The sequence below is a fragment of the Populus nigra genome, chromosome 6 (assembly GCF_951802175.1).
Source record: "Populus nigra chromosome 6, ddPopNigr1.1, whole genome shotgun sequence".
NCBI lineage: Eukaryota > Viridiplantae > Streptophyta > Magnoliopsida > Malpighiales > Salicaceae > Populus > Populus nigra.
This window is the reverse complement of record NC_084857.1, coordinates 6,512,640-6,538,012: the sequence shown is the minus strand read 5'-3', so window position 1 is coordinate 6,538,012 and position 25,373 is coordinate 6,512,640. Positions and strand designations below refer to the sequence as shown.

The window sequence follows — 25,373 nt, the reverse complement described above, 5'->3', positions numbered from 1 at the left end:
TCATTAGTGTAATTGAATTCAGTTTTACTTGTAATTTGATTCAAAACAGGCTGTAAAGACACCATTCCAAACGAACGAAATGGCATCCACGTGGTTGTGTTCTTTTTAAAGAGATTTGGTTAAGAAAAAACCCAGTGGTCAGCGATTACTTTGTTTGCCGGAGACACGGTTTTGAAAGAGTCATAGGCCACTCGGGGCACCAATGGGGCCAGATGGCCCTTGTTTCATGCCTTTTTTAAGACCTCAAAACAAGTTGAATCATGTTGAGATGGTAAAACTTTGTGTTAAAGGCGTGTGATCATCTAAATTCTTGTTTCATGGAATGTTCTCCACGTCTCGGTTCACGCCTGTCATGGCCCACAGGACGAATTTTCACCACTACGACGGAATAAATTATTAAAAAGGAATTTGGTCTCATGGAAGTCTCAGAACTCGTCGGTGACAAACTGTAAGCGTGCCCGTTTGAAGAGGAAAGGAAACTACAATGAACGTGGCAGCCAATCTTTACATGTATCGATGCACCATTAATCATGGCTAACCATCCTGCAGCAAGTAATCGTCATCTAGTTGACCAATTATCTGCTTAAACCCATCACAAGCCGACCCTTTTCCGATAGAAACATGCCTCCTTACAGGAAGCCCCCCTGGGTCTTGAAAAAATGGACCAAGCAAAGTGCAGATTTACTACAAAAATGATCAATTTCAACAAATAATCCCATGCATGCAAACAATCCAAAATATTAATAGTGCTATAGGCATCACCCCTTCCATGCTTTGTGATCGCAAACTAAAAACAGTTCAATTACAATCACAACATGGTGCCAGTGGAGAAAATATCACATGATGGCCTATCATAACACAAAGAACACAGGTAACCGTTGTTGTTTCACCAAAACATGTCCGAGTATTTCCATATGTAGCATAAAAGAACAGCAATGCAAAGGGTGTGGGAGATTCTACTAGTTCCCGCTAAACTAGCTCTTCATGCTTTTGCTCGGGCGTCAAAGATTCATCCTGAGGGGAAAGAAAAAAGGTTTCAGATTGCAATCTAACCAAAATACATAACATCTCGGACTTGACTGAAACTATTGACAATTTCCAAGATGCACGATAGATAAACTATTGAGTATCATTTCCAAAGTTTTTCAGGTGATCAAGTTGTGGCTAGCAACAGAAAGGAAGTGCAGAGAGGGGCAATTGCTTTCACCAACCTTAGTACAAACATAAATGTAGTGAACATCGGGATTCTTTCCAAGTACTGCTTCCACCGAACTCCCATTGTCATCTATAGGTACAGGATTCGTCAGCTCCTGAACTGGATGTTCTGAGCCTTCATCTGACAAAAGTTTATCTGCCATCAAAGACAGCAAGATGAGAAGCATTTCAAATTCATTGCTGTCAATACTTAAGGTTCATTAAGAAAGTTACATATATATATATATATATATATATATATATATATATATATATATATATAAACTATTAAACAGGCACAGTCCAGTGCAGGAGAATGGTGCAAGACTAGTTTTTCTTAGGTGCTAAAATCCTAAGCACTAGAAATTTCTTTGACATCAATTTTTATCCCTTCCATTTTTTATGAGGTACATTTGTTCTGGCCATCAATTGGCTTGCTTAAAGAAGTGAATGGTTAACTGTTCCACAATCAGTAACCAGTATTAAAAAGTAAAAAACAGACTTAAAATTTAAAAATAACTTGCTATGCTGTAAAAGGAAGATTAACTTTCTTCAACAATCTAGACATTGAATTCCCCAAATCTTTTTAAAGACAGACATGTGTATGCTGTATACACAAGCAAAACTCAAAGAACAGAAGAATAATTTTAATACAGGACTTCAAAGATACAAAAACTGAAATAGGAAAAGTAACTACCAACCAGGTCCCAGAAAAAATAATGCATTGCGTCATGCAACAGTGTGATAAGAGGAATACTAGGAAAAAACATTTGAAACATCGGATATGAGTTTAATAAACCTATAACATGGAGCTTTATCCTCCACGAACATGAGTCCCTTAATAATTGTAAGCGATACAATGGAGCTCCATATGTAACCTGCAATCATTTATCCCACTAGCTAAGCTAAAGGCATAAAGTAAAAAAGCAAACACATCATATTGTTTTTGCTGGATTGATCAAGCAAGTAGAATGCTTTTACCAGAATATACACTCCATTATCCTTGAGAACCCTATAGTTTGTCATCAACTGCTTCAATATATCGTGAACATATCAAGCAAAAAAAAAAAGTAAAAATAAAATCAAGAAACAATTTGAACATTGCTGTTTACAGCTTATCATTCTACCTCGAAACTTCCTTGAGCATCTTGGGAGCATTTTTTCGTGAATCATTCCCACACTACAAAAAAAAATAAAAATAATAACAAGCTGATTGCTGTATATCTACCCAGGATACAAATTCCAAATTCTAATTAAGTATTGAAAATCAGCAAACTTAATCAATACCAAAGACAGCATCCTGCTTCGCACTTACCAGGATAGAGTCCAAAGTTCCTGAAGAAAAAAAAACATATCAAGCAAACATTATGAAATGCTTTGTTACAGCATTTCGCTTACATGTAACCCAGTTATTCAAAAGATTCAACGAAAACAGTACCTTTATCAATAACAGCATTAAATGAACCAGATTGAAATTCACTCATATCTCGTACATCCATTCCAATATCTGTTAAAAAAACATTTACTGGATAAATAAGTCTAAACAAAAAGCAAAATCTTGGGTTTAATTTAAATTTATTGTTCTCTCGAGTGTTAAAAATACATCCATTCAGTCATCTGCTTAAAAAGAGGACCTTCATTGCATAAAAAAAGACTTCCATAACAAGCCATGGGTTTAATTCAAAATGTTGAATTTCTCCCCAGTGCTAAAAATACATAAATTTCAACTGAGAAATAACAACAGAACACTTACTTTTATTGCATAAATAGCGTTCTTAAGAAAAAAGAAAATCATGGGTTTTCTTTAAAGTGCTAAAAAAACACGTACATTTCAATTGAGGATGATTGCTATACTTCCTTTTCATGGCCTCAATTACCACAGACGATATATCAATGTTAACCACATCTTCATATCCATCACTCACCATCCCTTCACTAAATGCTGCCACATTTCAAATAAACAAAAACACACACCAAAAAAAAGAAGATTAAAGGAGGTCTGATCTTGTGATTCGGCGTGTCAGATAACAATGAACAGATAATGTGAGGGCCAAATTCATACCTGAGTTGCCACAACCAACGACGAGGATTCGAGGATGGACATGACGAGGGATGTAGAGGTTGATGAGAGGAGCCAAGGAAGGATACTTTTGGTACCAATCAAACGGTCCTGATTCACTGGAATATCTATTGTCCCAGTACCATGGCTCGCCGTATGCTTGTGTAGATGTTCCCATTGTCAACTACCCCCTTGTCTCTCTCTGTTTGGTTTCTCAAATCTTCTTTGTAAGTTCCAGACAATCAAGAGTTGCAAGGAATTTTGTCATCACTTGTGTGTAAATTTTATTGTTGTGTAAGGGTATTATTGTCATTTTGAACCATGATAACGGTAACGACAGGTCATTCATTTAACGAGTCCAGGTCTCTTGTAAAGAAAAGCCACGATAAATTTTACACTGCTCCTAACAATCAAATCCCTTTTTTTTTTTTTTTTTTTTGTACTTTCATGATTGGATCTTGGGACAGAGAGAGTAAGGCCACGTCTGTCTATTTTTTAACGGAACAGATTGTCGATAAATTATATTTTGGCACCTGTAAATTTAGTAATATTTCGCTTTGGTTTTGTTGTTTACAATTTTTCAGTTCCATTCTCTCGGAACTACTTGGCTGGCTCAAAAAAAGCGCGTGGGCAAGAATTGTGCTGGGATTGTTATAATAGAAGAATGGGCAAATACATGAAATCTCGATTCTATATTTCCATCCCGAGAGAGAATGAAATTGTTAATTTATAGTCTGCAATATTAAACATCATGTTCACTCAACTGACTTTCACCGAAGATAATAATTATACAATCTTTACTCGGACTCATTTATTCACTTGAAAGTGGTTTTTTTTTCAATAATTTATATAAATTTTTTTGTGAAAAAAATAGATTATTTTTTTAGTAATATCATGAAAAATAAATTAAAAAATATTTTTCAATAATAAAAAATAAGTTGAAAAAAACTTATTAATATTTTAATTTTTTAAAAAAAATTATTAAAAAAATAAGGACGAATATTGATAGATAAAAAGTTAAAGGGTTATAAAATTGAAAAAAATAAAATTTATAAATTATTTTAAATAAAAAAAATAGTAGTAAAAAAATCAAGTTTGAATGAAAAATGTTGAAAGATGATGGAATTAAAAAAATAATTTAATTTCATAAATTATTTTTAAAAACCAAATTAAATAGAAATAAAAATAAATAAATAAAATTCAAAACAATATATATAACAATTAAAAACTTGATAATCAAATTTAATATAATCAATAAATAAATAACATGATATTTTTTAATTTCTTCAAACTTTTCAAAAATATATTTCATCCAAAATTAAAACAACACTTTTCTTAAAATCAAATAAAACTTATTTTGTTTGAAATTTTTTTTTGTTGATTGATTTTTATAATAATAAACAGCAACATAAAGTTTGTAGAATAATTTTTAAAAAGCCACTGACTTGGTATAAATATAAAACGTTATTTTACAATCTAATCATACATAAAACCCAACAAGGGCGTGCATCTCTTGTAAGAGCCTGGGACAGCCGGGGTTTTACTCACTCACCTGGGCCCACAAAGTACGCTTTCCGGGAATGGTTTTTTCCTCGAATCCAAAAAAAAAAAAAACAAAAAAAAAAACCCAACAATGCATGCATCTTATCATGCCACCAAATATAGTGTAAAAAATCATCATTTTTCAACTATAAATGATCTGCTAGGGATAGAATGGAGATAAACAAGTTCAGTTTGAACATGATTTTTATTTTGCTATTTTTCTCCAAATAAAAAACAATATAGTAACATATTTTTCAGTTTTCTGGGCTGCAAAAATGTTATGAAAACTTTAAAATAAACATGTATTTTTATTTTTCTTGAAGAAAAAAAACTATAAAAAGAGAATAAAATTGAAAATAAAAAAAATTATTTAGAGTTATTGATCATGACCTTAATCTCCTCTTTCAAAAGTTTCCAAGGAGTACTAATTTCGTTTGCAACATGCTTTAATATTTTTTTTATAGTATTTAGAAATTCTAAAGCAAGATATATAAATTTAATAATGAAAATGAAACCCAGAATAAAAATGGAGAATTCCATGAAAACTATTACTTAATATATTTAAACGAATTGAGATGTCACTTAAAGGAGTTGAGATGTCAAATTACATGAATAATGAAGGAGCCTACAGATCTCGTCATCTCTTCAATCTTCTTTTTTTTTTTATGAAAGCATAAAAAGGTTTTTGAAAAATTTACAGTAGTTGTTTTTTAAAGTATTTATTTTTTTAGAAATATATTATAATAATATTTATTTTTTATTTTATTTTTAAATTTATTTTTAATATCAATACATAAAAAAATAAAAATTTTAAAAAATTATTTATTTATTTTTTCAAAATTTCATAAAATTTCACTTCAACCGCTACAAAGGACACCACAAAAACAAAAACGTACTTCAAGAAAAAGAAAAGGAAAAGGAAAGGAATGAGGTCCAATTAGAAGGATATCAAAAGTCGAAGGACGTAAAAATCAATTAATCGTAGTTTCTTTAAACGACAGAGAATGGTTTAAACGACACGTACGAAGAAGGCAAAACCTGCAACAAACCGTGCTCTTCAGTCCGTAGTCGTTCATCCACCCATCAACTCAAACTCAGTGACTTGTAGCTCACAGGCAAGAGCAACAAAAACCAAAATTTCAATCCAATAAAGAATGAAAAGAAATGGAGCAAGAAGAGCAACAATCTTGCTTCGAATGCCTTAAACGACGAATCAATTCCGATTTCTCAGACAAGCTAATCTTCTCTTATGCTCTCTCCGATTCTGCTTTCCCCTTCGCATCCTCTGCCGTCGTGCAGGTACTTGTCGTCATCATCATCTTCTTCCTATTCTTATTTTTAATTTTTTCTGGTTGATGTATTTAAATTAGCAGCATAATAATTGGTGTCGTCTGTGTTCGAAATGGAGCAGGTGTCAAATTCTAATGGAAATCCATCCACTTCGGCTTCGGCTTCTCAGTTTGTGCTGGTGCAGCTGCCGAGTCATAAACACAATTGCTTGACCGAATACGTGTAAGATCATTTTCTCACGACTTCAATTTTCCACTGATTATGATTCCTTCCGAGGCTTTAAAATAGGTTTATTCACGAGCTACTTAATCTGCGAAGAGATTCGAATTCTCAAGTGAACAATTGTTGTTGCCTAACTTGCCTTACCAATCTCGACGATGAACAACATAAATGAGATTTCTAGTATAACCGCATGGTTTTTAATTTCACAAATCATGACTTTATTTATTTATTTAGTCCAAAGGGCATCATCATAAACTATGCAACATACGAATGTAAAGCATTTGCACAAAATAAACTAATCTCAAATGAATTTTTGCATCTTCTCATTGGCAGTAATGAGTGTGTTCTGCAAGATAATGAAGAAAGCGATGGTCATGTGATTGATGATAACCAAGATCAGGCAAAGGTCAATGGTCTGACTGCTGGGCCAGCTACATCAGATTCTTCATTAGATCAATCTCTGTGTTTACAAAATGGTGACAAGATAGCCAATGTAAATCATACAGGGTTCGGAAGTTCTGCCTGTGCCCACTCTAGTAGGTTTGCATGTGTCCGAACAATACCTGCATTGGTCCCAACTGCTCATATTGGTATTTCTTCCTATTCCAACTTCCAAAAGATTGCTTCTGACTTCTTGTCTGGGTCTCTGGAAGATCATGTATTGCGCTCCCTCAGTCTACTTATTGAAGGAAAAGCTTCAGGGAGAGACGGTGTGAATTTTCTTCGATTAATTGGGCTACCTTCATTTGAGGAGAGTGGGATTCCAGGTTGCTTGAGGCATCCAAACATAGTTCCTGTTCTTGGCTTGCTCAAAACATCCGAGTATGTCAATTTGGTGCTTCCTAAAACTCCATGTACCTTAGAAGGCATTCTGCATTACTGCCCCAAAGCCTTAAAGTCTGAGTGGCATATAAGGTTTCTGGCATATCAGCTGCTGTCTGCACTAGTTTATTTACATGGTTTAGGGGTTTCCCATGGTAATATACACCCATCCAATGTAATGCTAACTAATTTGTGCTGGTCTTGGCTTCGTATCTATGATGAGCCTATATCAGGATCGAATGCAAGTTCAAGAAAAGGTGAATCTGATACTCCTTCTGCCTCTGCAAGATTATGCTGCTGCACTGACAGCTGTTTTTCTCAAGTCCTCTATGCGGATTTGAAGCTTTCACCTTCTGTAGAGTGGCATTCACAATTTGATCAGTGGTGGAAGGGAGAGCTGAGTAATTTTGAGTATCTGCTCGTCCTAAATAGATTAGCTGGGAGAAGGTGGGGAGATCACACATTCCATACAGTAATGCCATGGGTTGTAGATTTCAGTACAAAACCAGATGAAAATTCTGATTCAGGGTGGCGGGACTTGAGCAAAAGCAAGTGGCGACTGGCAAAAGGTGATGAACAGTTGGACTTTACCTTTTCAACATCTGAAATTCCACATCATGTATCAGATGAATGCCTTTCCGAGTTAGCTGTCTGCAGTTACAAAGCTAGGAGGTTACCCCTGAGTGTTCTGCGTCTGGCTGTTCGTTCAGTGTATGAACCTAATGAATATCCTTCTAATATGCAAAGACTGTACCAATGGACGCCTGACGAGTGCATCCCAGAGTTCTATTGTGATCCTCAAATTTTTTATTCTCTACACTCTGGCATGACTGATCTGGCAGTACCTCCCTGGGCAGGCAGTCCAGAGGAGTTCATCAAACTGCACCGAGATGCTTTAGAAAGCGAGCGGGTCTCATACCAAATCCATCACTGGATTGATATAACCTTTGGCTATAAAATGTCAGGGCAGGCTGCTGTTTCTGCCAAGAATGTTATGCTGCCTTCATCAGATACTGCAATGCCAAGGTCAGTGGGACGACGCCAGCTTTTTACTCGACCACACCCTGTGCGCCGGGTTGTTGCCAGGAAGAAAAATGACAGTGCCAATACTTCTATGAATCAAAGCCAATTAAATGTCGCAGAGAATGATACACCTCTCCTTTCTGAAACTGTTCATTTGCAACAATTAGAAGAAGTAACTGCATTTTCTGAGCATGCTGGGTATTTGAGTCCCTGCTATTATTACAATCCAGAAAACATTGCAAAGGATGTGCCTTCTGTTAAAGAGTTAGCAAGGGAGACATTTGAGAAAAGCATGTGCAAACCACTTGAAATGAGCAGAAACGGGGTGCCATGTGATATTAATTTAAGCTATCTTCTTGAGCATATGGAGGTGGAGGGTGAAGGTTCCTTGGGATATCAAGAATTATTGCTTTGGAGGCAGAAATCATCTTGTTCAAGGGCCCTTTCAGAAGATGTTGCGAAGGACATATTTTCTGTTGGTTGTGTCTTAGCTGAACTGTACTTGAAGAGGCCCCTTTTCAATTCAACTTCTTTAGCTTCATACATTCAAAGTGGTATTTCACCTGGATCAATGCAAAAACTTCCTCCTCACACTAAAGTACTTGTTGAAGCCTGTATCCAGAAGGATTGGGCAAGGTATTGGTTTTTACCTTTATATATATACTAGGTTTTGTTTTTCTTAAGATAATGAAATAACATGGTTGGGAATTTTGCTCTTCTCATCCAATGTTTTAAATGATTTTGTTTTACTTATTTATCTTATTCATATGTACATGGCTCTACTTTTGCGTGTGTTTGTGGCAGTGTGCTTGCATTTGAGCTATATTTCTTCCTTTATCTCTCTTAATGATCAGGAGGCCATCTGCCAAAAGCATTCTGGAATCTCCATATTTTCCTGCAACAGTGAAGTCAGCCTACTTGTTTATTGCACCACTTCAGCTTCTAGCAAATGATGGACCCCGTCTTCAATACGCTGCAAATTTTGCAAAACAAGGAGCATTGAAAGCAATGGGGACTCTTGCTGCTGAAATGTGTGCACCTTATTGTTTACCTCTTGTAGTCAATCCTCTGTCAGATATTGAAGCTGAATGGGCTTATGTTCTGCTGAAAGAATTCTTAAAATGTTTGATGCCAAAGGCAGTGAAGGGCTTGATCTTGCCAGCTATCCAGAAGATTCTGCAGGCTAGTAATCAACTTTGTTATTACACATCTCATTTGTGTGCAGAATTTTCATTTCTTACTTTGTACTTATTTAAATATTTAGTTCAGACTGCAGGTTATTCACATTTGAAGGTATCTCTTCTCCAAGTTTCATTCGTGCAAGAGATATGGAACTTCATCGGTAAACAAGCATATTTGGAGACAGTACATCCTTTAGTTATTTCGAATTTGTGTATTGCTCCTCACAGGAGTTCAGCTGCTGTTGCTTCTGTGCTACTGATTGGCACAAGCGAAGAGCTCGGTGTACCTATCACAGTTAACCAGGTTCATTATATGTAGAGTTTTGGCCTTTGTAATTGGTGGTAGAAGAAATAAATTTATACGCCCTAATCTACTTGGATATGCTTTTTTTTTTCCTTGTGGCTATAAGACTGTCTTTTGTTGCAGACGATCTTGCCTTTGATATACTGCTTCGGAAAAGGACTCTGTCCTGATGGAATTGATGTGCTGGTTAGACTTGGTATTCTCAGTTCTTTGGTTTATGGGACTATTGTCCTCTCTGGAATTTGCACTTTCAGCTTACTAAGATACCTTTATGCTTTGATGTTTCAGGTGGTCTTTTTGGAGAAACCTTTATTATCAGGCAGCTGTTGCCATTGCTTAAACAAGTTGCCCGTTCTTGTGTCAATGTTTCAAATACCACTAAACCTGAGCCCGTTCAGAGCTGGAGTGCTTTAGCTCTTGTAGACTGTCTAACAACATTAGATGGTCTAGCTGCTCTCTTGCCAGGGGAGGTGGTTGTAAAGGAGCTGGTTGAAGTATGGATGTCATTTGCAGCTATCATCAAACTTGTTCTCTTCACAATGAAGACTTAAAAATCTTAACGCTGCATCTTTGATCATGCAGGATAGAAGTTTAAATGTTACGGTTCTTACACAGACCAACTTGGAAATTTCAGTGCTTCAGGTGGTCCAAAATTCAAAGTTGTTTTCTTCATGATGCAGTTGCTCCAGATTTAAATTTTTTTTCTTAAAGGCTTTTGTAGCTTATTGTTCCTTATCTCAAACGTGATTCATATGAACCATAATTATTTTTTATGCATCAATGTTTGAAGCACAACTTCTACCTGTTCAACGCTTGCTTATTTCACTCTAGCATTTCTTGTTAGCGAGATGCTTATTAGGCACCTGAAAAGTGCACTCTTTGATGCTTTGAGTTGGAGAGCTGTCTTGATTTTATTTGTTTATCATCCGACTGGCATTCAGTTAGCTATTCTGAAGTTCCCTGCCCTCTTTTATATGAAGTTGATTATCTTAATGTGCCATGACTTTTATTCCCACTTTTTGTTGACCCTATTTGTATTTCTGTGTCTCTAACAAGTAAAGTGACCTCTCTGTTGGCTAGGTTGCTGCTACTACTTTATTAGCAGCTTGTCAGAGAATTGGACCAGATTTAACAGCATTGCATGTTCTGCCACAACTTAAAGAGTTATTCGATGAGCTTGCTTTCTCACAGGAAGCACTGACTGGCTCTGGGTCTTTTGGTCAAAACTTGAAAATTTCCAAATCAAAAGTAGATTGGGAGGTTCAAATTGGAAGCCGTATGGATCTTGTGTGAGTGTCAGTCGTACTTATTATTACTTTTCCAACAAACCTATTTGGCTTGGAATACACCTTGCACTGATAGCTGATTTGTTTTATTCATGCTTGTCTCGATCTTTAATATGGCTCTGCTTGTACTTATTTTCAGGTTGCTTTTGTATCCTTCTTTTGCATCTCTTCTTGGGATTGAGAAACTTCGCAAATGTTGTGCCACATGGTTGCTTCTTGAGCAATATCTCCTACGTTATCATAATTGGAAGGTATGCTGCCATCATGCTCTTACTGTTAACATGAAACTTTTAGTATGAAAATCTGTGTGACATGCATTTGCATGCATGAACTCTTTGCATATCATATTTCTGAACCTGTTATGATTCAGTGGGAATATACAGGGGAATCATCTCGAAGTGGAGCAGAAAATACAACTGCTAATAGACCTTCTTTGAACAAGGGTTCAACATCTGATTATAACCCTGCCAAGCTGTTACTTAATGGGGTTGGGTGGTCAATTCCACAATCACAAGGGATTAAAGGTGCAAAAAACCTGATGCCTCAAAAACGATTCAATAACATTCATCAAAGGCCAGTTGAAAGCCATGCAGCAACTTCAAACCTTTTGAAGTCAGAACCCTGGTTTTGGTTCCCCAGTCCAGCTGCTAGTTGGGATGGTCCTGATTTCCTTGGCCGTGTTGGGAGTTTGAAAGAGGAATTACCATGGAAAATTAGAGCATCTATTATATATTCAATCCGAGCTCATCATGGAGCCTTAAGATCCCTTTCTGTTAGCCAAGATGAGTGTACGGTTTTCACAGCAGGAACTGGTCCAGGGTTCAAAGGAACTGTTCAGAAGTGGGAGCTCTCAAGAATAAATTGTGTTTCTGGCTATTATGGTCATGAAGAGGTTTGTATCTTCTATTGTCTCATACATAAGCTGTTGCCTTCTGTGCTGTAAAATAAGCAATCTTTAACTAAAAAAAAGTATGTTAACATGCAAACTTGCACACACATAAACGCTGATACTTGAATACTCAACAGGAATGCAGTCACGGTAGTTTTCTGCATGCTCCTATTATCAGGGGAAAGTAACAAAGAAGATAATTGTTTGTTATTCATTCTGTACCTTTTAATTTAAGATTGTCATGTTCCTTATGGAGTGAGGATGGTATTGCACGTATTGGTTTATAAACATAAGAACTAACTCCAATGGCACCGGTATTTTCAAAATCCTGAGGCTGTAACTTTAGCTTCTAATGTTCCAAAGTTGCTCCTAATTCTTGTCAACTATCAGCTTTGCATTGATGTTTGCCACACCTTAAGATCTTTTTTTTATGTGGTATGGTTGTTTCCTACAGCTAATTGGTTATGCTACTCGTAGGTTGTGAATGACATTTGTGTATTATCATCGAGTGGAAGAATTGCATCTTCTGATGGAACCATTCATGTTTGGAATAGTAGAACAGGAAAAGTGGTATCAGTTTTTTCTGAACCATCAGTTTATTCTGCACATATTTCAAGTCCATCATCTCAATCAGAGACAAATGATCACCATTCAAACATGCTGAACCCTAATGCACTATCAAGTGGATTATTGACTAGTGCATTTGATGGGAGCTTATACACTTGCATGCATTATTTGGAATCTCTTGAAAGGCTTGTGGTTGGCACTGGAAATGGTTCCCTCAGGTGAATTTTCTTTGTGATTCCATCTTGAGTTGATGCGGAGAACAGTCTTATTCTGATGCAGTTAATAGTTTAAAAAGTTTACTCAACTGCACAGGTTTATTGATGTTTCCCAAGGTCGAAAGCTTCATCTTTGGAGGGGTGAATCTGCTGAATTTTCTTTTCCTTCTCTTGTCTCTGCCATTTGCTCATGTGGATTTGACAAAACGCCAGCAGATGGAGCTTTTGCTCAACCTTCTTGGGTTGCAGCTGGACTAAGTTCTGGTCATTGCAGGTTATTCGATTTGAGAAGTGGAAATGTTATTGCCTCTTGGAGGGCTCACGATGGATATGTGACTAAGGTATATGATTAAATTGCCAAAGAAAGAAATTTAATTTGAAGTGGTATTCTTCTTACTTTCCATGCATGCAGTTGGCTGCACCGGAGGACCATTTGCTTGTTTCCAGTTCTCTTGACAGGAGCTTGCGAGTTTGGGACCTGAGAAGGTATGCCAAATTTTCTTATTTACATCTTCTGAGTGCTTTTAAATCCCTTACTGGCAAATTGCATCTATTATGTAATCTACGGAGCTTGATTTTGTTTTAAATTAACAAGAACCTAAAGCCCATGGGAAAAGTACTTAGAAATGCCTTTATTCAATATGGATTGGATCGGTGAAATTACTATTTTTTCCTTGTAAAAAAAAATTGAATTGTCTATTAGGGGTACTGTGGTCTATTCACATGGTTCATTGTCATTATAGAATTGATCAAGGCAGCTCAGTCTTTTTATATTTTTTCATAGTATAATTATTTAATTCCTCTCAAAAGCAAAAGATTATTTAACTTGGATTTGGGAGCTTTTTCAAAACAACACAGTTAAATGATTGTATTGCCTTTAAAATCAAATTTTATTTATCAGCTTATGGTGGCAAAAAACAGATTCCTTGGTCTTTTTTAAATCTTCATGGCAAGGCCTACCTTCCTAGGCGGCATTTGTGGTGTAATTCTCTCTAATTGGGCGCTAATTGACTTCTTTTTTCCCCCCTTCTTTTCTCTCTCCTTCATTTTCGCGCCCAACCTCCCAAAATTTCAAGGCAACCCTTGAATTTGTTTTTCTTTCAGAGTTGGTTCTTGTTCTTTCAATTAATATTTTATTTGAATTAATTTATAGAATTGAAATTTTTATTTGTCAGATGTGGTTTACATTTCTTTGATGGCTATTTATTTTCATTGAGATCATTTTTAAAATTGAATTTTTTATGATTTCATCCATTTTTTATTGATGTTTTTTATGTTAGCAAATTTTTTAAATTGATATTTTTTTTCAATTTCATTCTTCAACATTAAATTGAGCTTTTTGATTGAGCTCATGTATTGGATTTAATGGGTTGTGAATTAGGAATATTAACCTAAGTTTGGAGATTCGCCTAAGTTTATGTTTTTTAAAAGCTCATGTTTTTTCAGTTTCATCATTAATTTAATTGGAGATTGAGTTCTGTTATTTTTTTTTATTTACTTTCTATAGGAACATTCATTAGTTTTGAAAATGACAGGCATTATCTTAGGTCTTTCATTTGTTGTTCTTTGTTAAATTTAGCTTTTTTCAAAAGAAATTTTAGTTTTGAATTAAATTAAATCAATTGCTTAAATATAAGCATGATATGTTTATTTTATGATATTTTTGTTGGCTTAAATATAGCTATTTTGGTTTTTTTTTATTGAATATTTTTTTTTCATTTTCAGCGTTCAATATTTGGTTGATTAGAATTGGGCTTTATATTTTGTTTTGATTTGGGTTTCATGGGGTTCTTATAGTCTTATGCTTTGGATCGCAAGTTTTGCGGGTTAACCATGGTTTGCTTTAGTCGAGCCAATGTATTGTTGTCTTAATATTTTTTTTAAAAAAAATATTGTTCAATATGTCAACAACTCAATATTTTTAGTATGCATCAAATTTTTTACTTCCTAACATCTTTATAATTTTTTTCAAGGTTAGAAAAAAAATATTTGACGGGCTAATAATCTAGTGAATTCTATAACAATACAAATGCCTCTACTAAACTGATGAAACTTTTACAGTGTCTGCTAGGATTTAAGTATGCAAGTCTTTGTTTTTTCCTTACCAATTAGTTCTAAATGAGTCCTGTCCCTAGATCAATGTTAGAACTTTCATTCTCACTTATCTTTATGCTAGTCTTACAAATCTGAAATATTTTCCTTTACATTACCTTATTCTGATAAATTTCTTTGAAAACATGATGGTCCATTCTGACTTGTTTCTGTCCTGTCATTTTGTGTTGTCAAATTCTATTTTCCAATTTAATGGACTTTTTAATTTTTCTTGCAGGAATTGGCCGCCACCACAGCCATCTGTTTTAAGAGGTCATACAGATGGTGTATCTGGTTTCTCAGTTTGGGGTCAAGACATTATTTCCATTTCCAGAAACAAGATCGGGCTCTCCACTTTGTCTAGATCTACAGAAGAAGTACGTTAACTGCCTTGTAATTCAAACCATTCTTGTTTAAGCACATAACTTGCATCAAATGTATGAATTTATTTTCATATTGCTTATACTGATTAATGCCAAGCCTAATCAAGCCCTGCATTAGTTAAAAACAAGATGAAAATATATGCTCTCACCTCATTGAAAAACATGATGGAACTATCAGGCTTTCTGAGTGATTTAATTTTTAATCATTGGAACGGAATTGGTAAAAGCAGCCAAATAGACAAGTGCCATATGATTAATTTGTTCTGATATTTATAGTAGTAATAGTTAATTTGTTTTGATGATTTCTTAAAAGCCGCCAATAGACAAGTGCTTCTGATAATTAACCTAGAATTGCCCAGATCTTTATCAGATGCACTTTATCAAATCTCGTCAATGCATTGCTCTCTCTCTCTCTCTAAGATGTTCTCAATGAATTCCATTTGGCAGGATGGGCAGCAGCGGATCACACCTCAGAAACTATATGCGGCAGATAATGGAACAAAAAATGTCTCAGTATTATCGAGCATAAGTATTCTTCCTTTCTCACGATTATTTGTAGTTGGATCTGAAGATGGTTATTTGAGAATATGTTGTTAGTTGTGCCTGCTGATAAACCCAGCTTGTTCTTTTTTATACTCTATGGTTTTGGTAATATTTTTATTAATACTTCGTAAATAATGATTAAATTTGTAATCTTTGATTCGTTTTCTATGGTCCGAGATGGAGAGAGATGGCTAGCTTCTGGTTGCATGAAAATAACAAAACAAATCAGGCTCATTAACCAATTTACACTAATCAATGGGAAATGCTACATGCTTCTCTGTTAAAAAAAACCTAGGCAGATATGCACTTGATGAATCTTCCACAATTGTTGAACAGGAAACGGTACTTGTAATTTCCCACAGCTTGTGAGATACATAAATTGGCTGGTTCCGAGGCCGCCAGCTGCTCTTCGTTAATCTTGAAGATTTATTGTCAAGTCATTGTGAGGTATTTTTTTCCTGAACATGTAAGATGATAAAAAAAAATATTACGGCGTTGTGTGACAAGTTTTAGGGATTGTTTGGAAATGTGATGTAGTTTGTGTTTTTAAAAATTTTAAATTTTTTTTAATAATTTTTTTTTGTTTTGATGTGTAGATGTTAAAACTAATTTTTTTTTTAAAAAAAATTATTTTAATGTATTTTTAAGTGAAAAACACTTTGAATTGCTGCTGTTATCACAATTCAAAATAAGCATTTTTGAAAGTGTTTGGGAGTGGTTGTGGTTGTTTTTGAATTTTTTTTTTCAATAGAAATGTTATCACAATTCAAAATAAGCATTTTTGAAAGTGTGTTTGGGAGTGGCTGTGGTTGTTTTTGAATTAGTTTTTTCAATAGAAATGTATCAAAATAATATTTTTTTATTTTTAAAAATTATTTTTGAAATTGACGTATTACAATAATCTAAAAATACTAAAAAAATATTAATTAGATGAAAAAAAATATTTATTTTTTAAAAAATAAAAAAAATATTATTTTTTAGTTTTTAATTATGTTTGTTTTTGTATTTTAAAAATAATTTTTTTATTTTTATATTGTTTTGCTTTGTTAATATTATCAGATTCACCTTTTCTGATATCAGTTAGCCTGGTGCAGTGCCTGAGGGCAGCATCCATTATATGACGAGGTTGAATGCGAGAACTTCTAATTACTTTAAATTCTTAAGATTCATCTATGTATTTCCAAGTTATTGCTGTCTATGTTCTAAGCAAGTAATAATATGCATATTTAAATGAAAAAGAAGAAGAGTGATTTTACAGGCATGCAAAGCATATTCTAGTTTAATGCCATGGATTTCAGTTTGACGTTTTCCTGAATCTAAGATTCATAAGATTGTCAGTTTGCAAGGAAATAGTACATGTGCATTCTGCAGACATGTTTTGCATCTGCAAGCAGAGAATCGATTCTGTTTCCAGTTTCAAAAGTAATGTTTATTCATGCAAAGGGTAGTATATCCTCTCAAACCACTAAAAGTTTTGAATAAATTCTCTCTCTTAAATCATTCAAATAGGGAAAGAACTTTTTTGTTTTTCCCGTGTCCTTCACATCTTTAAGTGGATTTTGTTGCCATGAATGATATTGTCACCGCCATGCCAGATGTTGTCAGCGATATCACTCCCCCTCCTGGTATCCCCTCCTTCCTCCCTCTTTTTCTCACCGCCCAGCATTGTGTTCTATGACCTGACCTTTTCTCTGCTGATATCCGTTATCATACAAACCCATTCGGGTACATCCCTATTCTCTTGTTTAGGAAATCATGTTTGGATTAAAATAGCGAACATTATTAATTATTCTCCCCACAAGCAAGCAAAAACTGAGGACATGGTGGTGTTTATATTAATACAGTTGCCAGACAAATCGTCAAGTATAAGATTACATTGGCCACAGTAATTGCCAGTCAATCCATTCGGCTACAGAAGTTAAAAGAAGGTTTAATGTACTCTACAGAATGTCATAATTTACAGAAGGAATCACGTGACACTTATTTGCATGAGTTTGGCGTTGAGCCTTACAAGCATGTCCACACGGAATTATTTGATACTTACAAATACAGAAATCAACAATTCAGGGGAAAGGAAGGTACAACTTAGCCAAATGTTTTCTCGCTGCTGTAGCACATGTACAGAAATCCATCATCATCCTTGTAAGATTCATAGATTGAATCCATTTGACTTGCTGTAAATAAATAGCACGAGTTAGCAGGTTGCTATAAGAAAGCTGTGTATAAGCTACAATATCGAGGTGAATCAGGTGTCCAATTTTACCTGTTTGAGGCAATGTGTTCTTCACAAATACGAACAGAGCCTTTCCAGGAGTCAACTCTAGCCTACTACTTAAAATGTGGATGAATTGCCCGATGGTCATGTCTCGGGGAACCAGGAATCTGGAAAAGAGAGAAGGATAATGATTGGAATCTTACAGTAAAATGCTGTCTCGAAATTTGGTTATGAATTTAAGAAATCTATACGTCAAATAGGGTCATCCGGATATACTAATGCAAGATTAACATGGCGGTGGCGGGTTAAAGTGTTTTTGTTTCAGATCAACAGCTGAAATTTTGTCATTGTATAATACAAAGGGAATCAGAGAGCTAGACATACTTTCTCTTTTCCATTTCCGGCAGGTCCGTCCTTGAATATCTTTCAATAATCACCTTAAGAAAATCGAAGAAAAACCGATGAGCTCGAATGGGTGAAGAGAACAAGAACAAAAAAAAAAAAACCCTTTTATTGCTAATTAAATTACATCGATGAAGTCAAATTTAGCTTAGCTTTCTCAGCAATCAAGCTTTGGCTTAGTTTGCAAGGTTACGTAACTTACAAAAGCGACATCATTCTAAATAGAATTCCAAAATTACTTCTTTTGTCCTAGTCAACCAAGACCAACAATATTCGATAACAATGACTGCATGCATTCCTTTGACAAATGCCCCGCATCAACTAGTAAACATTTTCTCCAAGAAAACAAATAGGATGATTTTGATTGCCACGAGAGAGCAACCACCTTAGCTATTAAAAATTCATCATTATTTAAAAAAAAAAAAAATTATTGAAGTTTTAGCACTTGAAATGGCAAATCACAATAAAAAAAAGAACATACAGGAAACATCTGTATATTCAGAAAACTTGCACATCCAAATCACGACGAGGGATTTCCACCTATTTTGGGATTTCAAGATTTATTTTAGAATTCCAACCGTATAATCTTTTCTTTCTTAGGTAGGGGCTAGCTTTCATTCACCGAGCCCTCCTAGATCAGGTATATGGCTGCGCATTCTATTTGTCAAATAAGACAAAGACCCCGGAAAGCACCCAGATTAGAAAAGAAAAGGGATAGAGCGCAAAAATCTCAAGAATAAAAATTGTGCTTGCAGAAAGAAAACCAGAGAAGCAATCGCATGATAAATCAATCAAAATAACAGCTCAAAATAAAAGAAATACAGAACAATAAGAGAGACATGAGAGAGAACTTACAGGAACTCGATCTGGGTACTTGACAATAATATTCTTTGATTCTCCAAGTCTCTCATCTATGAACCATATACACCCGCAAGTCAATATCAACCAATAAGAAACCATCAGAATATATATGAACTATGAGGGGAAAGAACCAACCAAATGTGAATTCATTCTTGAAAGACGTGGCCTTTCCCATGGATTTGATGCAAATAATGATTTTCTTCTAGAGTTTTTGTGTCGGTGATGAGACAATTTGGAGGAAATGATTTAGCAGGATAGAGGAGGAGGTGATGGAATTATTGTTTAAAAGACAGCTAGAAATAGAATAGTCAGTCGTGTCAAGTTATGCGCTGTTGCTTGCCAAAAGACACGTACGTTGTCAGCTTCATCGATTAACAAAGGGCACGGCAAGGCAACTACAACTGCTTGTTGCATTGTCGTTTCTTGAACGGTTGGGATGGGTAGGCCTTCATAAACTGGGTCTAAATCAGGCCCAATAAATAACGTCTGTATGGGCCTGCATTTTTTCCCCTGTTGAAATGACATGGTGTCTGCCAAAGGGCCGTTTGTTTTCTTAAAAGAGCATACTTTTTATTTTAAATTATTTTTTTTATATTTTTCGATTATTTTTACATGATGTTAAAAGTTAATTTTAAAAAATAAAAATAAAATATTATTTTAATATATATTTAAATAAAAAAACTTTGAAAAACAATATATTAACTAGATATTAAATGCATCACTTCTTATATTATTATTTAAGATTGTATTTTAAAATAAAAATCATCATTTATGATTTTATTTAAAATAAATAAATTATTAGTATATTTTTATATATGAAAATAAAATAGCTTGGATATGAATAAAACCCAAATAAAAAGTCAATTTTGATATATAAGAACTAACTTCATAGAAAAACTGCCGTTTAAATAAGAAGAAGATACAACAGTGGAAGAGCAAAATTTGAATATTGAGAGAACACAAAGGGAAACAAGTGTGGATTTTTTTTAAAAAAGCACTCATGTTTCTTCGACAGGATTAATATTAAACATAGTATGAGTTTGTCACGCTCGAAGTTCAATCTATCAACGACAAGAATGCTTCTCCGTATAGGGATTTGCCGAGCGTGTGGTGAGAAAATTGAACTGGCAATAAGCACCGCCTGCGCGTTGTAATTTATATATTATTTTATGTTCTTTGAATTGGATGTCAATTATAGTTTTTTTTTTCTTTTTTCCTGGGGTTGGTGGATCGAGGGGTTGGTGAGGGATTGAGAGTATCATCCAAATTCAATTTCAGGCGCAGTTTGTTTTTGTTTAAAAAATATTTTTTAAAAATTTAATTTTTTTATTATAAAATTTAATGCACTTCAAAAATAATTTTTAAAAATAAAATAAAAATAATTTTAATCTCACCAACCCACGAGAGGAAAACTAGTGTCCATATTTATATTGACTAGAAAAACCATATTTATATTGACGAGTGGCCTTGTATATTATACAAAATTCTGAACATCACTGCTATCGTTTTACAGCGAAAGATTTTGAGATTTTTTTTAATTTTTAGTTTTTTAATTTTTAGATTTTTTTTTATTAACATGAATATCTAATCAGTTTACATGTATTTTAAATAATTTTATAGATATAAAATTAATAATTATATAAATTTTGTTATTATATTAGTAATTATATGATTCAAACATGAGATGAGATGGATGATGTATTTTCAGATTTTTTTTTGGTAACCCGCGGTGTCCGGGCCAACTTACGCGCATCACAACTAATCCCTGGATCCACCGAACACCCTGCAAGCCCAGTAGACAGGTAAGATACCGCGGCGGTGATAGGCATGCACGGTGAGTTTCGAACCCAGATGACAGAAGCAAGGAAACCTTGCCTCTGCCGCTAGGCCAGAAGGCTCGGTGCTGTATTTTCAGACTTTTTTTTTTTGTAACTCGAGATGTTTGGGTTAGCTTACGCGTATTATAATTAATCTTCAGATATACTGAACACCCTACAAGTATAATAAACAAATAAAATATCACGGGAATAACAGGTATAGATGCTAAGATTCCAAATAACAAAAATAAAAATATCTCATCTTTGTTGCTAGGCTAGAAGCCTCGGTGCTGTATTTTCAGACTCTTAATTTTCGGGGTGATGGATCCGCACCAAGTGCTGACCCTTAATTTGTTTTATTACGAGTTTCAAATAAGCTGAAGTCCTTTAATGGAGCACCGTCATCATTCATGAAATATTGAAAAGGGTTAATTAATCGAGGAGGGGAAATCATAGCTCCCCGACTCACATGTTACTGTTCATTTATAACAGTAACATTTTTATTTGTGTTTTTTATAATATTTTTCTCATTTCATCTAATCAATATTAACTTTATTGAAAAATAAACTTTGTTGTTTATTTTTATTTTTTATGTGAGTTATCTTAATTAAAAAATATTAAATATTATTAAAAAATATTTTCACCAACTCACAACAACAACAAAATCAGGAGAGAGGTGGGTTGGTACCTGTTTTGCTGATTTTCAAATTTGTTTTTATATAAAAATATTAAATTATTTTAATATAATATTTTTTAATGATTTTAATAACATGGTATTAAAATAAAAGAATTAAAAAACATTTTAAAGATGTATAATAAACTAAAATATAAAAATATTATTTTAATATTTTTCAAATATAAAAAGTAACACAACGCCGAACACTGGTGGCTACAAAGTGGGCTTAAGAGTCAGGATATAAGCATAACAGCCCAAGTCATGGTTTATTGAAATAAATAAATAAATAAATAAATAAAAGTCCAAGTGATGGTCCCCTCATCTACGACGCGTCTTGTTTTTTTGTCCCTCTACAGTTATGACCAATTATAATCTCTAACGTGCTTAAAAATCAGATCTTGCACTCTTACCTGCCAACATTTAGTAAAACAAGTCCTTGTTTTTTATTTACAGCCAAATTAAATCTTTTATTTTCAGATAACCAATAATTAAGTCCATTTTCATACCTAGGTAGGATTTGTTTTTGTGGTCCAATTGCGTTTTTAATTTTTTTTTGAAGGTTCTTGATTTTTTCTTGCTTCAAATTATTTGTTTTGATGTTTTTTTAATTGTTTTGATACGTTGATATAAAAAATAATCTTTGATAAATAAATAAATAAATTATTTTAATATATTTTCAAATTAAAAATATTTAAAAAAACAATTAATATCATGATAATTATTCAATAGGTATCCTCAACTAGTCGAAGAAGCTAATTTAAAAGTTTTTATAATCATCCTTCATGAATGGTTGTCAAAATAAAAAAATCATCACTCACTTGTATAAAATGAAAATCAATAAATACATTGTTTTACATAAAAAAAAAAATCAAAGTTTAATATTATAACCAGGATTTTTTTTTTGTTAATTAATCAAGTTATCCTACATAAAAGAAAAGATAACAATATTATCTCTTGTTATCTTACAATATAATTATTCTTTCAGTATATTGAATTTTGGAGCATGTATTAATATTATAGACATCATATTCTTTTTAAAAAGACCCCCTAGAAAAACAAAATTATTTCAATCCGGTCCTTAAAGGGTATATATACACCAGGCTCCATCGACATCAATCATGAAAATCTTACAAGTGAAGGGTTGAGTTTAACGAAAAGTAATGTAATAAAGTGAATTGAATCAAATGTTGAAGCTGAGGGACCGTAAGTGATTTATCCTATCCTCTACCGACCATGAGAGTCTCGCTTATCAGGCATCACTAACGCGTAAAGCGTGCTATCAAGGGCTGCGATTAAAACACAAAATCAGCCATTGGATCGAACAGCGACTCGTGAATTACACATAAATGAATGAATCTAGTCCAAATTACGTTTTTCAGGGCCAGGCTACACTTGCCTATAAATTACCACCTTTGCCTCTCCTTCTGAACTCGCATAACTTTAGCTTGACAAGAAGAGGAAACTCCCCATTCTCTCTCAAGCAGCAACTCTACTCTCTCTCCTCTATACCCTTCTCTCGAGGTTGGTGGCTTTTGTCTTTCTAGTTACTGGGTCATTGGATCTTGATGTGTTTGTGGGTTAATACGGGTTTGATTTGTTGTTTTTATTGATTGCTTTCGGGAATTTAAATGTTGAATGTTGAAAATTGAGTTTCAGTCGTGCTTGCCACGCCCATGCTTATCGTTAGTTACTTGTTTAGATCCGAGTTTATTTGCGTAATTCTGTGTTGTTAATGGTGGAGCTTTTTAGATCTGAATAGTTAATGTTATGCAATAATGTTTTTTTTTCTTTGAACGAGCGAACTTAGGCTTAAATAATTTATGTTATTTTGTCTGTGGTCGTTAGATTTTCTTTTCGGGAATAAATCCTGTTTGCGTCGTGGAAAAGAGGGATTTTGTGAGGGTGAGGGCTAATGGGGCTTTGAATGAATTGAAAAGGAACTAGTTATTGATTTTTTAAATCCTGTGCTATTAGTTGTGTCTGAGTTATTTAATGATTGGGTTTTATTTGTTCTATGTGCAGCTTGAAAGAAATGGCAGAGACTTTCCTATTCACATCTGAATCAGTGAACGAGGGACACCCAGATAAGCTCTGCGACCAGATCTCTGATGCTGTTCTCGATGCTTGCCTGGCACAAGACCCTGACAGCAAGGTGGCATGCGAGACTTGCACTAAGACCAACATGGTCATGGTTTTTGGCGAGATCACCACCAAGGCTAATGTAGATTATGAGAAGATTGTGCGTGATACTTGCAGAAACATTGGATTCACATCTGATGATGTGGGTCTTGATGCCGACAATTGCAAGGTTCTAGTTAACATTGAGCAACAAAGTCCTGATATTGCTCAGGGTGTACACGGCCATTTCTCCAAGAGGCCGGAAGAGATTGGTGCTGGTGATCAAGGCCATATGTTTGGCTATGCCACTGACGAGACCCCCGAATTGATGCCTTTGAGCCATGTTTTGGCTACCAAGCTCGGTGCTCGCCTCACTGAGGTTCGCAAGAATGGAACTTGCGCGTGGTTGAGGCCTGATGGAAAAACCCAAGTTACTGTCGAGTACTACAATGAGAATGGAGCCATGGTTCCTGTCCGTGTCCACACTGTTCTCATTTCTACTCAACATGATGAGACCGTGACAAATGATGAGATTGCAGCTGATCTCAAGGAGCATGTCATCAAGCCTGTGATCCCAGAAAAGTACTTAGATGAGAAGACTATCTTCCATCTTAACCCATCCGGCCGTTTTGTCATTGGTGGTCCTCATGGTGATGCTGGCCTTACTGGCCGTAAGATTATTATCGACACTTATGGTGGCTGGGGTGCCCATGGTGGTGGTGCTTTCTCTGGAAAGGACCCTACCAAGGTTGATAGGAGTGGAGCTTACATTGTCAGGCAGGCCGCCAAGAGCATTGTCGCTAGTGGGCTTGCTAGGAGGTGCATTGTTCAGGTCTCCTATGCCATTGGTGTTCCCGAGCCTTTGTCAGTATTTGTAGACACATATGGAACTGGAAAGATTCCTGACAAAGAGATCCTTCAGATTGTGAAGGAGAGCTTTGATTTCAGACCTGGTATGATTTCTATCAACCTTGATCTCAAGAGAGGTGGCAACAACAGGTTCTTGAAGACTGCAGCATATGGACACTTTGGCAGAGATGACCCCGACTTCACATGGGAGGTGGTGAAGCCCCTCAAGTGGGACAACAAGGTCCAAGCTTGATTAAGGTCTCTATACCAGTTTCTGATGCATGGATGTTTTGCCTGTTTGCTGCAACGCTCTGTTATGGGAGTTTGCCTACTGCCTATTGCCTGTTGGCGTTTAGCTTTTTTTTTTTTTTCATTGATGTTTTGTAGATTGTTACCTGAGAGGAGCAAATTAAAAAAAAGAGAGGAAGTGAAACGGCAGCTGAGCTGCAATATATGATTTTTTTGGCTTTCAAGATGATGCTTGCCGCGTTTTGCTGATTTCCTATCGTCGGGCTTCTATTTTTCTGGGTTTGATACGTAATAATCTGGCTGGCGACAAATTTTGTTGTCCATTTGTTAGCAGCTGTTCATTTTCTTTGTAATATAGCTTACTGTTCCTGTTAAAAACTCTTAACGCTCTTGTTCATTATTAAAATTTTATATAAATAAACTTTAAAACAAAGATTACAGGCTTAAACTATCATGCTAGTTAAACATCAATCTTTTTTAATTTAGAAAACCCTTTTTTTTTAAATCTCAGCAATCCATTTCTTAAATTTATATTCTTAAACATTTAGTTAAGCAAATCATATTTTAATTTTGCT

The 25,373-nt window shown here is 34.7% G+C and overlaps 4 protein-coding genes across 5 annotated transcripts; 2 read left to right on the top strand and 2 right to left on the bottom strand.

The window, feature by feature from the left end:
• Positions 1-660: 660 nt before the first annotated feature.
• On the bottom strand, positions 661-3,504 carry LOC133696581 (uncharacterized). The gene is made up of 9 exons (XM_062118800.1): positions 3,257-3,504; positions 3,023-3,136; positions 2,633-2,701; positions 2,510-2,529; positions 2,322-2,374; positions 2,176-2,206; positions 1,994-2,072; positions 1,212-1,351; positions 661-1,014 (listed from the first exon to the last, which is right to left on the bottom strand). Exons 1-9 carry the CDS (start codon positions 3,429-3,431, stop codon positions 970-972), a joined length of 726 nt encoding a protein of 241 aa, XP_061974784.1. The 5' UTR covers positions 3,432-3,504; the 3' UTR covers positions 661-969.
• Positions 3,505-5,821: 2,317 nt separating this feature from the next.
• Positions 5,822-15,777, top strand: LOC133696245 (protein GFS12). 2 transcript variants are annotated; one of them, XM_062118372.1, is made up of 16 exons: positions 5,822-6,094; positions 6,207-6,307; positions 6,641-8,788; positions 9,010-9,334; positions 9,422-9,637; positions 9,761-9,833; positions 9,926-10,131; positions 10,220-10,279; positions 10,718-10,926; positions 11,063-11,174; positions 11,294-11,815; positions 12,290-12,597; positions 12,692-12,935; positions 13,007-13,080; positions 14,924-15,062; positions 15,516-15,777. In XM_062118372.1, the coding sequence occupies exons 1-16, from the start codon at positions 5,960-5,962 to the stop codon at positions 15,663-15,665; spliced, it is 5,022 nt and encodes a 1,673-aa protein (XP_061974356.1). In that variant the 5' UTR covers positions 5,822-5,959; the 3' UTR covers positions 15,666-15,777. The 2 variants fall into 2 exon arrangements, with proteins under 2 accessions (XP_061974356.1, XP_061974355.1); XM_062118371.1 differs by having other exon boundaries at positions 5,823-6,094; positions 9,007-9,334.
• Positions 15,778-17,424: 1,647 nt separating this feature from the next.
• On the bottom strand, positions 17,425-19,453 carry LOC133696503 (autophagy-related protein 8i-like). Its single transcript, XM_062118703.1, has 5 exons — positions 19,225-19,453; positions 19,084-19,139; positions 18,211-18,263; positions 17,875-17,993; positions 17,425-17,785 (listed from the first exon to the last, which is right to left on the bottom strand). Exons 1-5 carry the CDS (start codon positions 19,262-19,264, stop codon positions 17,697-17,699), a joined length of 357 nt encoding a protein of 118 aa, XP_061974687.1. The 5' UTR covers positions 19,265-19,453; the 3' UTR covers positions 17,425-17,696.
• Positions 19,454-22,944: 3,491 nt separating this feature from the next.
• LOC133695928 (S-adenosylmethionine synthase 3) lies at positions 22,945-25,128 on the top strand. The gene is made up of 2 exons (XM_062117908.1): positions 22,945-23,103; positions 23,605-25,128. Exon 2 carries the CDS (start codon positions 23,615-23,617, stop codon positions 24,800-24,802), a length of 1,188 nt encoding a protein of 395 aa, XP_061973892.1. The 5' UTR covers positions 22,945-23,103; positions 23,605-23,614; the 3' UTR covers positions 24,803-25,128.
• Positions 25,129-25,373: the final 245 nt, after the last annotated feature.